This window comes from Helianthus annuus, chromosome 11, assembly GCF_002127325.2.
Source record: "Helianthus annuus cultivar XRQ/B chromosome 11, HanXRQr2.0-SUNRISE, whole genome shotgun sequence".
In the NCBI taxonomy this organism is placed as follows: domain Eukaryota; kingdom Viridiplantae; phylum Streptophyta; class Magnoliopsida; order Asterales; family Asteraceae; genus Helianthus; species Helianthus annuus.
The window spans coordinates 55,404,251-55,418,311 of record NC_035443.2 but is presented as its reverse complement, the minus strand read 5'-3'; the positions used below and the strand labels follow the sequence as shown (position 1 = coordinate 55,418,311).

At 39.3% G+C, this 14,061-nt stretch overlaps 1 protein-coding gene across 1 annotated transcript; it reads left to right on the top strand.

Moving 5' to 3' along the window:
- The first annotated feature begins 826 nt into the window (after window positions 1–826).
- Window positions 827–1,453, top strand: LOC110888450. Its single transcript, XM_022135976.1, has one exon. It carries the CDS (start codon window positions 827–829, stop codon window positions 1,451–1,453), a length of 627 nt encoding a protein of 208 aa, XP_021991668.1.
- Window positions 1,454–14,061: the final 12,608 nt, after the last annotated feature.

The window sequence follows — 14,061 nt, the reverse complement described above, 5'->3', positions numbered from 1 at the left end:
AAAAGATGTAAGAATCCAGGAGATAATAGACGATTTGTTCAATGAAAATAACGAAGGTACGGTACCAGAAGACGGGTTTAACTCTGACCGGGAGGAAGAATCACAATCTGGTGATACACTAGTACAGGACACGTAGGTTAGGGAAAACGGTAGGGCAACGGTATCACTATCAGTGGAAGAAACTATTGAGGAAGCACGACAAACAACAAAGGTCGGAACAATTGTAGGAGTCGATCTAAATGGAAAAGAAGACCTGATCAAAAAGACGATCAAAGAAGAACAGGAGGAAGCAGGTAAACAATGAATGTAGGAACATTTAATATAAAAGGTGCAGGGGGTGGGTAAAGCAAAGGCAGTGAAGGGGCTTTTGTCAATATATGGCTTAAGTTTTATGGCGATAAGAAACTCAATTTGGAGAATTACCTGAAAGAGTGATTAAAAGGTTCTCGGATAACTCTACTTTTGATTACACTAAAGTAGATGCAGAAGGTAGGTCAGGTGGGTTGCTATCAATATGGAATCCTGGGGTATTTAAAAAGAACTCTGAAGTAGTAAGCCAACATTTCATTTTAGTTAGTGGACGGATAACAGGGGATCAGGTGGACACAACTATAGTGAATGTGTGTGCTCCGATGGTACAGAGCAGTAGAAGACAGCTGTGGAACGAGATACTGACACTAAAACAGTCAATCCAAGGTCAATGGATGATACTAGGAGACTTTAATGAGGTACGTTTTCCTGAAGATAGGTTTAACTCACAATTTGATGTTGGGGGTGCACGATGTTTAACAATTTTATAAGGAACGCGAGTTTACAAGAATATAACATGGGTGGAAAGAGATATACATTTATGTCAGGGGACGGGAAGAATCTAAGTAAGATTGATAGAGTACTAGTATGTGAAAAATTCATGATGAGATGGCCAGAAGCTAAGTTAATCGTGTTAAACAGAGAAGTGTCGGATCACAGTCCATTTGTATTATTAACAACCACATATAACTTTGGATCAATTCGGTTTCGAATTTTAAATAGTTGGTCGGACGCTCCGGGGTATGATGTTGTAGTTAGAAAAGGGTTGGAAAAAAGTTGTGAATCAGTTTTCAAGGATGAGTGTTTGGAAGTGAAGTTTAAAGCAATTAGAGAAGAACTAAAAACATGGCGAAACAAAGAAAAAGCGAAAGATGAGGAACAGATAGCAACAGCCACCGAAAATATAGAAAAACCGGAGATAGAAGCAGAAAAAAGGAGCCTTACTGAACAAGAGATAGAGTTTTGGAAAGGATACAAAAGAAGTATAAAGGAATGGCAAAAGGTGAAAGCAAAGGATTTAATGCAGAGATCTCGGCTAAAGTGGATTGAGTTGGGAGATGAAAATACGAGGTTCTTTCATACACTTGTGAATAGTCATAAGGTACGAAACCGGGTTAACGGATTGTGGATAGATGGCAGTTAGACATCAGAGGCAAATGTTATTAAGGAGAAGTTTAGATCAGCTTTTAAAGTGAAATTTGAAGAACCAATATCGTCTCGTCGAGACTAGGGATGGGGATGGATGGCTTTAGTAAACTGACTGAGGGCGAAAAGAATGGTCTCATAGAACACTTCAAAGAAGACAAAGTCAGGAATGCAATATGGGAATGTGGGGGAGATAAAGCTCCAGGGCCCGACGGGATTACGTTCTCACTTATAAAAAAATATTAGAAGGAGCTGAAACCAGGTATCATGGATATGATGCTGCAATTCTTCAACCATGGATACATACATCACACATGCAGCTCATCCTTCATAGCACTCATCCCAAAAGTAATTGACCCAATGACCTTTTCCGATTTTTGACCTATTTCGCTAGTTGGGGTAGTTAACAAGATTATATCTAAAGTATTGGCAAATCGTATGAAGAAAGTGTTAAGTAGTGTAGTCTCAAATTCCCAGTCAGCCTTTATTTCTGGTAGAAACATAATAGACGGTCCATTGATAATAAATGAAATTGTGGGTTGGGCGAAGAAAGTCAAAAAAGAGATTTTTGTATTTAAGGCGGATATTGAAAAAGCCCATGACACGCTAAATTGGAAATTCCTGATTTCCATTTTAACGCATATGGGCTTCCCACCAAAGTGGAAGAATTGGGTAATGGGAATTTTGTTTACTGGGAGGGGATCGATACTTGTAAACGGGGCACCGGCGGGTGAATTTCAATACAGAAGAGGAATTAGACAAGGAGACCCGCTTTCCCATTTCTTTTTATTAAAGCAATGGAAGCATTACATGTAATGATGACAAGGGCCAAAACAGAAGGTATCTTTTCGGGGGTAAAACTAACAGGGGAGAATCTAGTTATAACACATTTATTATTCACGGGTGATTCAAATTTCGTCGGCGAATGGGGGAAAACAATATCAAAAATCTTAAAAGAATTTTAAGATGCTTCTATCTCGTCTCTGGATTAAAAATAAATCTGGAAAAAAGGTCAGCTTTTCGGAGTCGGTGTGGGAGAGGAAGAGGTTAAAACGAAGGCCGAAGCTCTTGGTTTCAAGTCAGGAAGTTTCCCATTCACGTACTTGGGTCTAAGAGTCGGTGCAAATATGACTCGTATCCATAATTGGAAGGAAGTTATAAACACCTTTAATAGAAGATTATCGAATTGGAAAGCGAAGTTACTATCCTTTGTTGGACGTGTTGTTTTGCTAAAAGCTGTCCTTGGAAGTTTAATAAATATTATTTATCTATGTATAAATGCCCAATCGCCGTCATAAAAGTGTTAGAAGGTATAAGAAGGAAATTCCTATGGGGTGGGTGTAGTTCGAATAACAAGATGAGGTGGGTCAAGTGGGAGAAAATCGTAGCAGCCAAAAAGTTCGGTGGACTCGGTGTAGGTAGCATTAGAGACCTTAACCTAGCTCTACTCGTCAAATGGTGGTGGCGACTAAAAATGGAGCCACACAATTTACGGGTAAAAGTAATAATGGCCGTTCACAAAAACAAGAGAAGACTCTCTATGGTTCCACTTAGAAAAGATCAGATTGGGATATGGAAAACAATCGTAGAAACAAGGAAAGGTTTGTCTAAAAAAAGGGTGGATATCGAAAGAAGTCTCATAAGCAAAATAGGTGTAGGCGACAGAACCTTATTCTGGATTGATGTATGGTGTGAAGACATGCCACTAAAGGAAAAATTCCCTCTTGTATATCAACTTGTAAAGGAGAAAAGAGCTAAAGTTCAGGAGTGCTACACACGTTTTAACGGTGGAGTCCTATGGGATTGGGCGTGGATAAGAATACCAAGTATCGATATTGAAAAACAACAAACGGAGGAATTGCAAGGAATTCTAAACCAAGTAAGGCTTTCGGAGAATAGCGATAATTGGATATGGAAAGCCGGAGACAATCAAGATTTCTCGGTAAAAGAAGTAAGAAGTACGCTGGCAAGAAACATAAATCTAAACGAAGCAGCGGGCGATTTCTTTTGGAACAATTGGGCATCACAAAAGTGTAGCATGTTTGTATGGAGAGCAATAAAAGGTAAGATTCCGACAGCCACAAAATTAAGAGAAAGAGGTGTTCCAGTCCCGAAAGGTATGTGTAAAATGTGCGATAGCGAGGAAGAAACACCGGATCACGTTCTACTCAAATGCAGGGTGGCGGAAAATGTCTGGGAACAAGTCGGCAGATGGGTCAAGATGCCAGTGGCAGCAAAACCCGATACACTAAGTGAGGTCTTCAGTTCGCTAAACAAATTTAACTAGCCAAAGATAAAGAAAAAAATGGTACACACAATTTTTTTGTTAACTGCTTGGGTTATTTGGAAAAATCGGAATGAAAAAATATTTAGAGCAAGAGAAGGAGAAATATACAGAATGATCGAATAAATCTAAGGAGAATTGTATCACTAGATGAAACAAAAATCAAAGGTGCGCTTGGAATCGTGGGAGAAATGACTTTATTTTTCTTGGTGAATAAACTTATCATTTGTTTAAAGTTTGGCTACTCTGTATGTTTTTTGATTATGACTGTAGTGTACATTGGTAATCATAGCACCTTGCTATGGTTCCAGTTTGGTTTTGATTGAATAATATAAGGTTCCATCTTGCTATTAAAAAAAAGTGTAAAGACAGACATTAACTATGTGGGTGAGGTAAATGAACGAGGAAGGACAAGTGGTTTATACTCCAGTAATATGATAACTTAATGCCAAGCGCATGCCTAGCACTAACCCCCCCCTCTTGAACGGCCAATGAAATAAATGCTCGGCTACCCGGGGTAACCCAATGGCAAAAGGTGACCCTGTACACCTACGGCCGCAGACAGCGTTGGGTAGCCCTAACTCTCCATCCCCAGTTCCAGGGAAAACCTACCACCCGAAGGCCCATTGCGATAAAACTCGTTTGGGATTGGATTCGAATTTGAGATCTATGGTCTCAAACCCAAATTTTCACTTCCCCTCCAATGCAAGTTGAGCTATAACTCATTAGCTTTAAATAGTTATAGCCCATTATTAACTTTAAATAGTTAATTTTATGACATGTCCATCAATGACACACAATCATAATTACGTTTTCATGACACGCAATGCGTGTCAAGAAAGTTGTTTTTTTTTCTAGTAGTGTATAAAAAAATAAGTAGAAATGAACAGGGCAACCGAATGTGGAAATGAAAGTACAAATTGGATATGTCGAAGAGGATATTAATGCATTTTTTTCTTGAAAATTATAAAAAACGAATAGCGTTGCTGGTTTTGACAACACAAATACCAGTGTTGATGTTGTTTGACGGTATCAGTTTGATTCGTCACACCACATGTGCGTTACCGGTATTAGCTATAGCTTACAACACAAAAAATAACTTTTATCGAAACATAGATAAAATTAAGCACGTTGCAATTGTATATTTGAAGGTATAACAAAGCATCCGTTAGTGAAACAATAAAAAAACAAAGCCTTGTGGTAGCTTTAATAATATGTACTTTTATGTTTTGACAACTTATACATTACTATTCTTAAATCGGTTTTGAGTCAAATTTATATCGAGGCATAGAAAAATATAGGCACGTTGCAACGACAACTTTATAACATATCATATTTTAAAAGTTATAAGAGAAAGACAAAATACGCTCAAAAGTAACTATTAAAATAAAATAATTAAAATAATACCTAAACCGAAAGTTAGTGAATGCAAGTTATGACAACTCGGTGTTGACTTAAGTTTATATCGAAACATAGATAAAAATAACAACATCGTGAAGGTATACTTGGAACAGATCATGATCTCTTGAGAACCGGGGTAAGATGTGAAAACCATGAGAACCTATTTCTAGACTTCATTTCCAAATGGCACCTACAAAAAACCTTCACATCAAGTTTGTTGGTGTTGTTTAGAAGTGAAGTCCTGAAATCCAGACAAAGGTTAGGACAATAGGGTGGGCCTCGGTTTCGAACTGGTGACCTCCAGAGATGCTAGTGGGAGTTGAACTTGGGACCTCTGTGGATCCGTTTTTCTCGGAAGATCGATTACGAAACCTAGTCCCTGTTTATCACAAACACAATCACGAGTGCGGGATCCCTGTGACGATGCAAACCAAATAGAGTATAGCAAATAACACGACAGATAACCAAAGATTCACTTTAGATTAAAAGGACGAGAACAACATCAAACATACACACACAATGCTTGAACGATAAACTCTCAGTTTCTCTATGCTCAAATACCTTAACTGTGAACATAACATGTTATATATATACTGTCCCATGACGAACCTTGATTTGACGAAGGTTATGTGTGACGAAGATAGAACCTTCGTCACACACTCATATCGACGTACATTGGAAGGTACGCCAAGCATGTTACATGACGAAGAGTATGTCTTCGTCAAGCATGATTTATGACGAAGATTGAGTCTTTGTCATGAATCAATCAAGACAGAATACCACTAAGGTTAAAACAGTTGAGCATGATAAAAACATACACACACAGAAACATAATGCACACTAGCATTAGTTTAAGATACAAAAGAAAGACAAGCATCATACCAAGTAAGAGAGGAGGATATCCAACTAGGTAGAGTTACAGACTCGATTACAAAAGACCGTAACATACAACGTTATCAAGACAAAGTTACAAACACATAAATGTACCAACAAACTCCCCCTTGTCTGTTGCTTGGTCTTTGCTCTTTGAGTCTTCAGTCTTCTGTGCTTCTCCGACCATGAGCTTCCGGCGTGAATCCCACGATAAAAACAAAAACAAGCGACGCGTTGCAATTGTAACGCTTAATGAACGTCCTTGTCCTCGTAGAATATGTCGTGACAAAGCAGCTTGTTGATATCGGATGCAGACATGTTAATTACCCACATCGGATCGAGCATGCAGAAATTCTCTTGATCGTCTTTGAACACAATAACGGCCTCGTGCGTATCGGAGTCATAACACCATAATGCCATGTTTTCCAAGAAGTTCTGCTTCATCAGCATCAGTGGGATCTTGTCCATAACCTTCGCCGGCTGATAAATGAGCTTGTATCTTGCCGTGTTGGTGGATGGATCCAAAGTGTACTTTATCTGATGATACATAGGAAATTGTGGCTTATATAACTCGTCTTTCCAGCCTATCCTCTGATTTATCTTCAACTTTCAAGCAAACACCGTTGCTCCTTCAAACTTTGAATGATTAATCAGCTCCAGCTTTGTTAATGCTGAAACATCATAAAATGGTAAGGATAGAATACTAAGCAACGATCTGAAATACTGGATGCCGTGTTCACGTTTGACGGCCATGCAATGGATTTCTTTGACAAACATCCATAAAAGTATCTTCCTGTGCAAATTTTCTCTCTCGTATTTCAAGTAATCGACTTGAGCTTCAGCTGGCATAGGCTTTGTAACCTTGGACATGAACTGTTTTCTCCATTCTGTGAACGCATCAGGTGAATTGGTGAATTATCTGTAGCACCACGAGTTTTCAAATGTTCGTCAATGTCGTCCACATTCTCTTTCAACCAATCTTCATTGAAAGTACACTTGATATATCCAGCAGAGCTTGACCCATAGCAGTAGATTGAGCAACAGAGCTTTAGTCTTCATCAGTCTTTGACTTAAGCAGCAGTTGAAGGTCAGCAGTTTGTAATGATCAGTAGATTGGTGGTCAGCAGATGTTAAGATCACTTTCAAGGGAAGAGGCTTATATACACAACATCTGCTTATTCTGGATCCACTGCTCTGATGCAGTTTTGGCTTTGATTATCTGTTCCTCTGATAGGGTTCAATCCCAACAATCTCCCCTGGAACAGATAATGCCAAAACTCTTCATTATTGGAAGATCTTTATTGCCTCATCAACAGTTCCCTTATTTGCCCTTTGAGTTGTAATTCAAAGGCTAAGGCATCTGTGTCATCATCATCTCTGCTAAGTGGAAGATCAAGGAGATCCTGCAAATCTTCAAGACTTAGGCCAAGTGCTTGTTCCCTTGATATTTTCTTCACTTCTCCACTAGACTTGATCACTGTCAGTACATGGGTCTGTTTGTCAGTTTTCCACTTTAGTACTTTTGATTCTGGTGGTTCTTTGGAGATTTTTATTAGATTAGGTGTTTGGTGATGCAGGCCTATTAATGACTGACTGAGCAGTACTTGCAGGTTGATTCAGCCCAAGAGTTTCTTCAATCATTTTCTTAATGCCCTCTTTTACAAGGTCATCACCTGCTATTAACTCTTGCACTGTTTCAACATCCAACTGTTTTTGTTGCCTTCTTTTATAGATGGCAGCACCAGCAGGAGCAGTGGCTCTCCTGATTTGCAGCTTTGGTGGTCTTGTTGAAACCTCTGCCTCAGGGTAATCAGGTTTTTGTGGAACTTTTGGATCTTTCTTCTTTCTTCCAACCTTTTGTAGGTGGCCCTGACCCTATCTTCTCTCCATCTCATCACTTGATTTTTGGACCCATATTCTGCAGCAACCAATTCCTCTTTCATTCTCTTCAGCTCTAATGTTTTATCAGGCATATTTTTTTTGTACTTTGACCAATCTGGAGGAGTGTGCTTGACCTTATTCTTAATCATTTCTTGAATCCTGGCTGCTTCACTTTCAAGCTCAGGAATCGTCCAGTCTTTATAAATATATTTCTCTCCTTTGTATTTCTTGTGAGCCATGATATTTTCAACATAATCTTTTCTCAGGGATTCATATGCCCTTTCTGAGATTTGCTGACATACATTCTTTGCAAATTGCTCCAAGGATCTGACTTGTGTGAGCAAAAATTGATAGTTCAGTTGAATTTCTTTGTCAGATTTCCCTTGTGAATTTCTTTTAGAAATATCCTCTGCTTGTTTGGCATTGACCTTCAAATATTCTTCAAGATTCTTGGGCCTGGGATATCCTTCAACAGATGGTAAACTCCTTTTTGCAGGGTCATCCTCATAATAGAAGGACTTGATTTCTTCTCTGGCTGCTATAAGCTCAAGAGGAAATTGAAAACCTGCAGGAGCTAGTTGCTTTTGAATCTGAGCTGATGAGAGAGGAACAGGCTTTGGTATTGTAACAAGTGATATAGATTTTGAAGATGTTGGTGGTGGTGAAGTGTCATCATCTTTCAGGATTAGCCTTCTTCTTTTTGGTTGAGGAGAGGCTGATGATGTTTTGGGTGGATTAGTGGTGGTGATTTGAGTGGGAGTGATTTGTGATTGACTAACAGCTGTTGAAACAACTGGTGTTTTAACCACTATTGCCATTACAACAGATGTTGTAACATCTGTTGTCTTCTGCTTTTTGGCAGGAGATGATGGTGGTTTTGATAATTTTTCTGGTGCTGAAGTGATTTTTGGTGGTGGTGGTAAAGCAGTGGTTGTGGTGTGTGTTGAAGTGGTGTGTGTTGAAATGATGACAGATGTTTGGCTAGCAGTTGTTGAAACCACTGAAGTATCAGCAGTTGTTGATACAATAGGTGTTACAACAAATGTTTGGGTGGTAGATTGATGTTGGGGGATTTTGGAGGATGGTTTAGGAGTATGCTTTGAAAGACTGGATGGTGTGGATTTGGGTTCCCTCACTTTTCTAGTGGGATTCTTTCTTTTTGGATTAGGATTTTGATCATCCTTAGGCTCAGAACAACCTTGTGCATTCAGCTCCATATAAGCTCTTTTCTCCTTATTCCATCATGACAAGTCCTTTGTCGCTCTGTCCCTTTTTACACTAGCTACTGCTTTAGCAAGTACATTTGTGGTAACATCAATCTTTTTGCTACCATCTGGCAAGGGAATCTTTTTGGTCATGGCATCCTTTTCTGGTTAAACATAAAGACCATCATATATTCCCTTCTTCTTCTTCTTCTTCCATTCCTTGATTTTCTCCCCCCTTTTTGGCATTATCTGGGGGTAGTTGATCAATAAAGAGAACAGTAGGAGGAGCAGTGCCAGTGGTGTTCAAGAGGTGGGCCTTGATAGCCTTGATGTCAGCTTGAGTGTTTCTAAACCTGGACTCCATAATGTTTCTCAGCTCTTGAACATGTATTGCATGTTGCTGATCAGCCAGTTGTCTTTGTTGTTGGAGCAGGGGTTGAAATAGGTTCCAAAACTCTTTTGCAGTAGGTGCTTGTGATGGAGCAGGTGCTTGAGTTGGAACATCAGTGGGTTGCACCTTTTGAACTTTCAACAACTGTTGCAGCATGTCTTTAATTTCTGTAATAGAGGTATCTAGTTTGTCAATTATGTCCGTCAATTCGAGGTACGCCAAACCATCACCCAATTGAATGGGATCATCTGATTTCCCACTAACAATGGTTGTATCAGTGGTTGATTTAGGGAGTGTACTCCAGAAATCATCCACTGATGCCCCTTTTTCTTGGTACTGGGGTCTTATTCCTTCAACACTTGATAGCCTTTTGATTGTTCTAGAGGGTAAAACAAACTCACTGGTGGATATCAGAGGTGCTATGGAAGGAATTGCCTTCAAGGAAGTCTTATAGATGTAACCACTGTCCAAATGTAAACCAGTGGGTTCAACATTTGTAGTGGCTGCTTCACTTGAACTACAACCAAGAGTTACTTGTAACTCAAGGGGTGTAACCTCCTCAGGTTGTGTTGGTGGGTTTGCAATGATTGATACATCAGACCCAGTCAGCTGTTGAGGTATATTCTAATTGGTAGGTGATTGAGAAGGACTGGTTTGTGCCTAGTTCAAATCAATTGCATCCAACAAGATCTTTGTTTGTGGTGGAAGTGTGGATGTGAGGTTGTGTGTAGAAAGAGAAATGGCCCCGATCATTGGGTTGTGGATGATGGAAGCAAGTGACTCCAGAGCATCATATTGTGGTGTCCCTGATTATACAACCTGATCTTTTTTAGAAGAAGCAGTAGGAGTTTCAGCTATAGGTTGAGATATTTCTACCAACTGCTGTGAGGAAGTAGCAGCAGTGGTTTCTTGTGACTTTTGTGCTGTCACTGGCAGTTGCTCTGGTATCTCATCCTCCAGAGTTGCCTTTTTGGTAGGTTTGGGGGGCTTTTGAGTTTTCTTTTATTTTGGCTTTTTGGTGACTTGAGTTGTGGGTTTTAAAGCAGTTGTTTTCTTGCTTTGATCACCTTGAGCAGTGGGCTCAGCAGCAGATACCTGAGGAGCAGTGGTAGCTGCTAAATTCTGCTCAGGCACCTCTGCTTGTGTTTTGCAAAGTGTTGAGATTCTTGTAAAAGTTTCAGCAGTTAAGCTGTTTATTTGAAAAGAGTCACCTTGTTTTATTGCAGAAGCATCATCCGTACCAAATTTCTTTTCAAAATAATAACTTAGAAATTTTGGAAAAAGTAAGAATGGCTTGGTTTCAACATTTTTAACCAGATCATTAAAGATTTCCTGAGAGTAATTGAAGTTTTCATTTAAAAGAATAGCATATCCCAGATTTTGAATCTTTAATGGTATTTCATTAAAAGCAGTGGTTTTGTTTGAAACACACATTAGGAGGGTATAAAATAAAAATCTTGTTGCAGGAGGGAAGTAACCTTTTTATAAGGTATCCCTTTTTGTTTGTTCAACATACCCTCTTTCATGGAAATCTGTTTTTAACTCGTTTTTAGGAAAGAAAGTTTTACCTTGCTGATCATCGAGTTGGAAGACTTCCGAGATGGATTGTGGTGTGATTTTGACAGCTTTACCCTTTAGTGAAGAGTTAATGGCGATGACAGTCTCTCCTTGTTTGTCAAGGGTTACATTTTTCCAAAACTCTCTTTGAGTTGCCAGGTAAATTGGAGCATCTGCTGTTAACAAAGTTTTGTACTTTGAAGCAGACATGATATCAATGATGGAGTCGAAAGCATCAGTGGTGCCTGGTTTTGTAAGGAGACCCAGGTAATTGTGTGGTGCTTTGTATGGGATTTCGATGGGTTTAGCCTTTTGAGAGGCCTCTTTTGAAGATGATTTGGAAGTGGATTTTGCTGAAGACTTCGATTTAGTCATTTTGGAGATGACGATCCAAAAAATTTTGAGGAAATGGGATGAAAACTGCTTTGAGAATGGAATTTTTATGAATTCAATTCGACAGTAAAATCTTGTTTGGGGTTTTGAAAGGGGTTTTATAGAGAAAAAGTGAATGCTGACGTGGCAGCGGTTACAAAAGGTCTGACCACTATGTACTGCCCACGTGCCAGCCCCTGATGAAAAGAAGGACAAGTACTATATGGTGACCACTGATGAAAGAAGATCAGTGGTTTTAACGGTAACAATATGAAAGCAGTGGGTGATTTTTACTATCAGTGGATATCATATCAGTGGGTAGGGAAACTGATTTTGAACAACAGTGCTTACCAGGGAAATGAGAGAGCAGGGGTTGACTTTCAGCAGTGGGCAAATTATGAAGTAGAACAGACTTTTGAACACATCAGTGGTTATGGCAGACTTTTAAGGATTTAATGAAAAATTCATTTTTTAGCTATTTTTAAGGATGGAATTTTGATTTTCTGAAAACATTTTAATGTTTTTATGCATAGAAAAACAGGATGTTTCCTGTTATTCCATGTTTAGCATCCTAGAGATCAAGCTTTCAAAGGTAGATGTGTCTAATGCTTTGGTTAGCACATCTGCCAGCTGATCCTTAGTTGGAACATGATGCAGAGAAATCAAACCTTTTTCATAGCAATCCCTCACAAAGTGATGTCTGATGTCAATGTGATTGGTGGTTGAATGGGAAACTGGATTTTTGATGATATTTTCTACTACCTGGCTATCCAACATGAGTGGTGCCTTTAAGGCAGTGATACCAAAATCCAGCAACTGATTTTGAAGCCAAAGCGGTTGGGCTGTACAGCTTGTAGCAGCTATATACTCTGCCTCAGCAGTGGATGTGGAAACAGTTGCTTGCTTTTTGCTTTGCCAAGACACTAAGCAATTGCCTAAGAATTGGCACCCTCCTGAAGTGGACTTCCTTGTCTTGTTACATCCAGCAAAGTCACTATCTGAGAACCCTGAAAGCTCAAATTTACCATCAGCTGGATACTAGATACCAAGTGTGGGAGCACCTTTGAGGTATCTGAATATCCTTTTTACAACAATAAGCTTTGACTTTCTAGGGGCTGGTTGGGATCTTGCACAAACACATGTTGCAAACATGATGTCTGGCCTGGATGCAGTTAGGTACAATAAAGACCCAATCATGCTTCTATATAAAGTTTGAGCAACCAAATCATCCTTTTCATCGGACATGACAATTTTATTGGTTGCAATGGGTGTACTACATGGCTTACAGTCATCCATTTCAAATTTCTTTAAAAGTTCTTTGGCATATTTGCCTTGGTGGATGAAAGTGTCATTTTGCAGTTGCCCTACTTGGAGACCAAGAAAGCACTGGAGTTCACCCATTGCACTCATTTCAAACTCAGTTGTCATGAGTTGCCTAAACTCTTCACACATTTTATTACATGTGCTACCAAAGATGATGTCATCCACATAAATTTCGACAATCATCAAATCCTTCCCCCTCCATTTTAAAAACAATGTTTTATCAATTCTTCCTCTTGTGAAACCAATGGAGAGAAGAAAGGTGGAAAGAGTTTCATACCAGTCTCTTGGTGCTTGTTTCAGGCCATACAAAGATTTATTTAACTCGTAGACATGATCTGGATTAAATGGATCCTCAAAGCCTGGAGGTTGACAAACATAAACCTCTTCTTGAATCTTACAATAGAGGAATGCACATTTAATGTCCATTTGATACACCTTGATATTGTGGTTGACAGCAAAGGCCAGAAACAATTTGATAGCTTCAAGTCTTGCTACAGTGGCAAATGTTTCATCATAGTCAATGCCCTCTTCTTTTCTGAAACCTTGAACCACAAGCCTGGCTTTATTCTTGACAACAATGCCCCTTTCATCAGTTTTGTTTTTGAAGACCCACTTTGTGCTAATAGGACTTACACCCTCTGGCAGTGGTTCAAGCTCCCATACTTGTTGTCTTTTGAACTGTTGGAGCTCTTCTTGCATGCCTTCTACCCAGCTATTGTCTTTCAGTGCCTCTTGGTACTTGACTGGCTGATGGAGAGATAGAAAACCAGCAAAAAGACAAATGTTTTGGGGTTGACTTCTTGTGAGTACCCCTTCATTGATGTTGCCAATGATTTGGTCAGGTGGATGAGATTTCAAGAAGATTAACTCTCCTTGGTATAGAACAATGGCATTAAGTGGTGAGGGCTACAGACGTGACTCATCTGAGCTAGCCACTGCTGGTGACTTTGATGATCCAGCAGTGGCTTCAAAAGGTGGTGGAATAGGAGGTAATGTTGTGGACACTTGCTGATTTTGATCCACTATTTGAGGACTTTTGTCAGCAGTATTTGATGATGTGGAAGCAGGGGTTAAAGGGCTACTTTGGTCAACAACTGTTAAGTTAGCAGTGGTTGTTTCTTGGTGAACTTGACAGATGATGCTGATGAACTTAAGGATGTTTTTGCAGTGCACTCATTCTTTTTTGCATCAAAGTTTTTGAGATACACACATTCTTTAGTTTTGTGGTTATTCTTACCACAGATGGTGCAGCTTTCAGCAGGTACAATGACACTTGTTTTGTTTAGATCATATGCTTTTAGATGAAAACAGTCTTTTGT

Excerpts from the sequence above, each read along its gene's own strand:
- LOC110888450 (XM_022135976.1), top strand. The coding sequence starts at position 827 with ATGGGTGGAAAGAGATATACATTTATGTCAGGGGACGGGAAGAATCTA.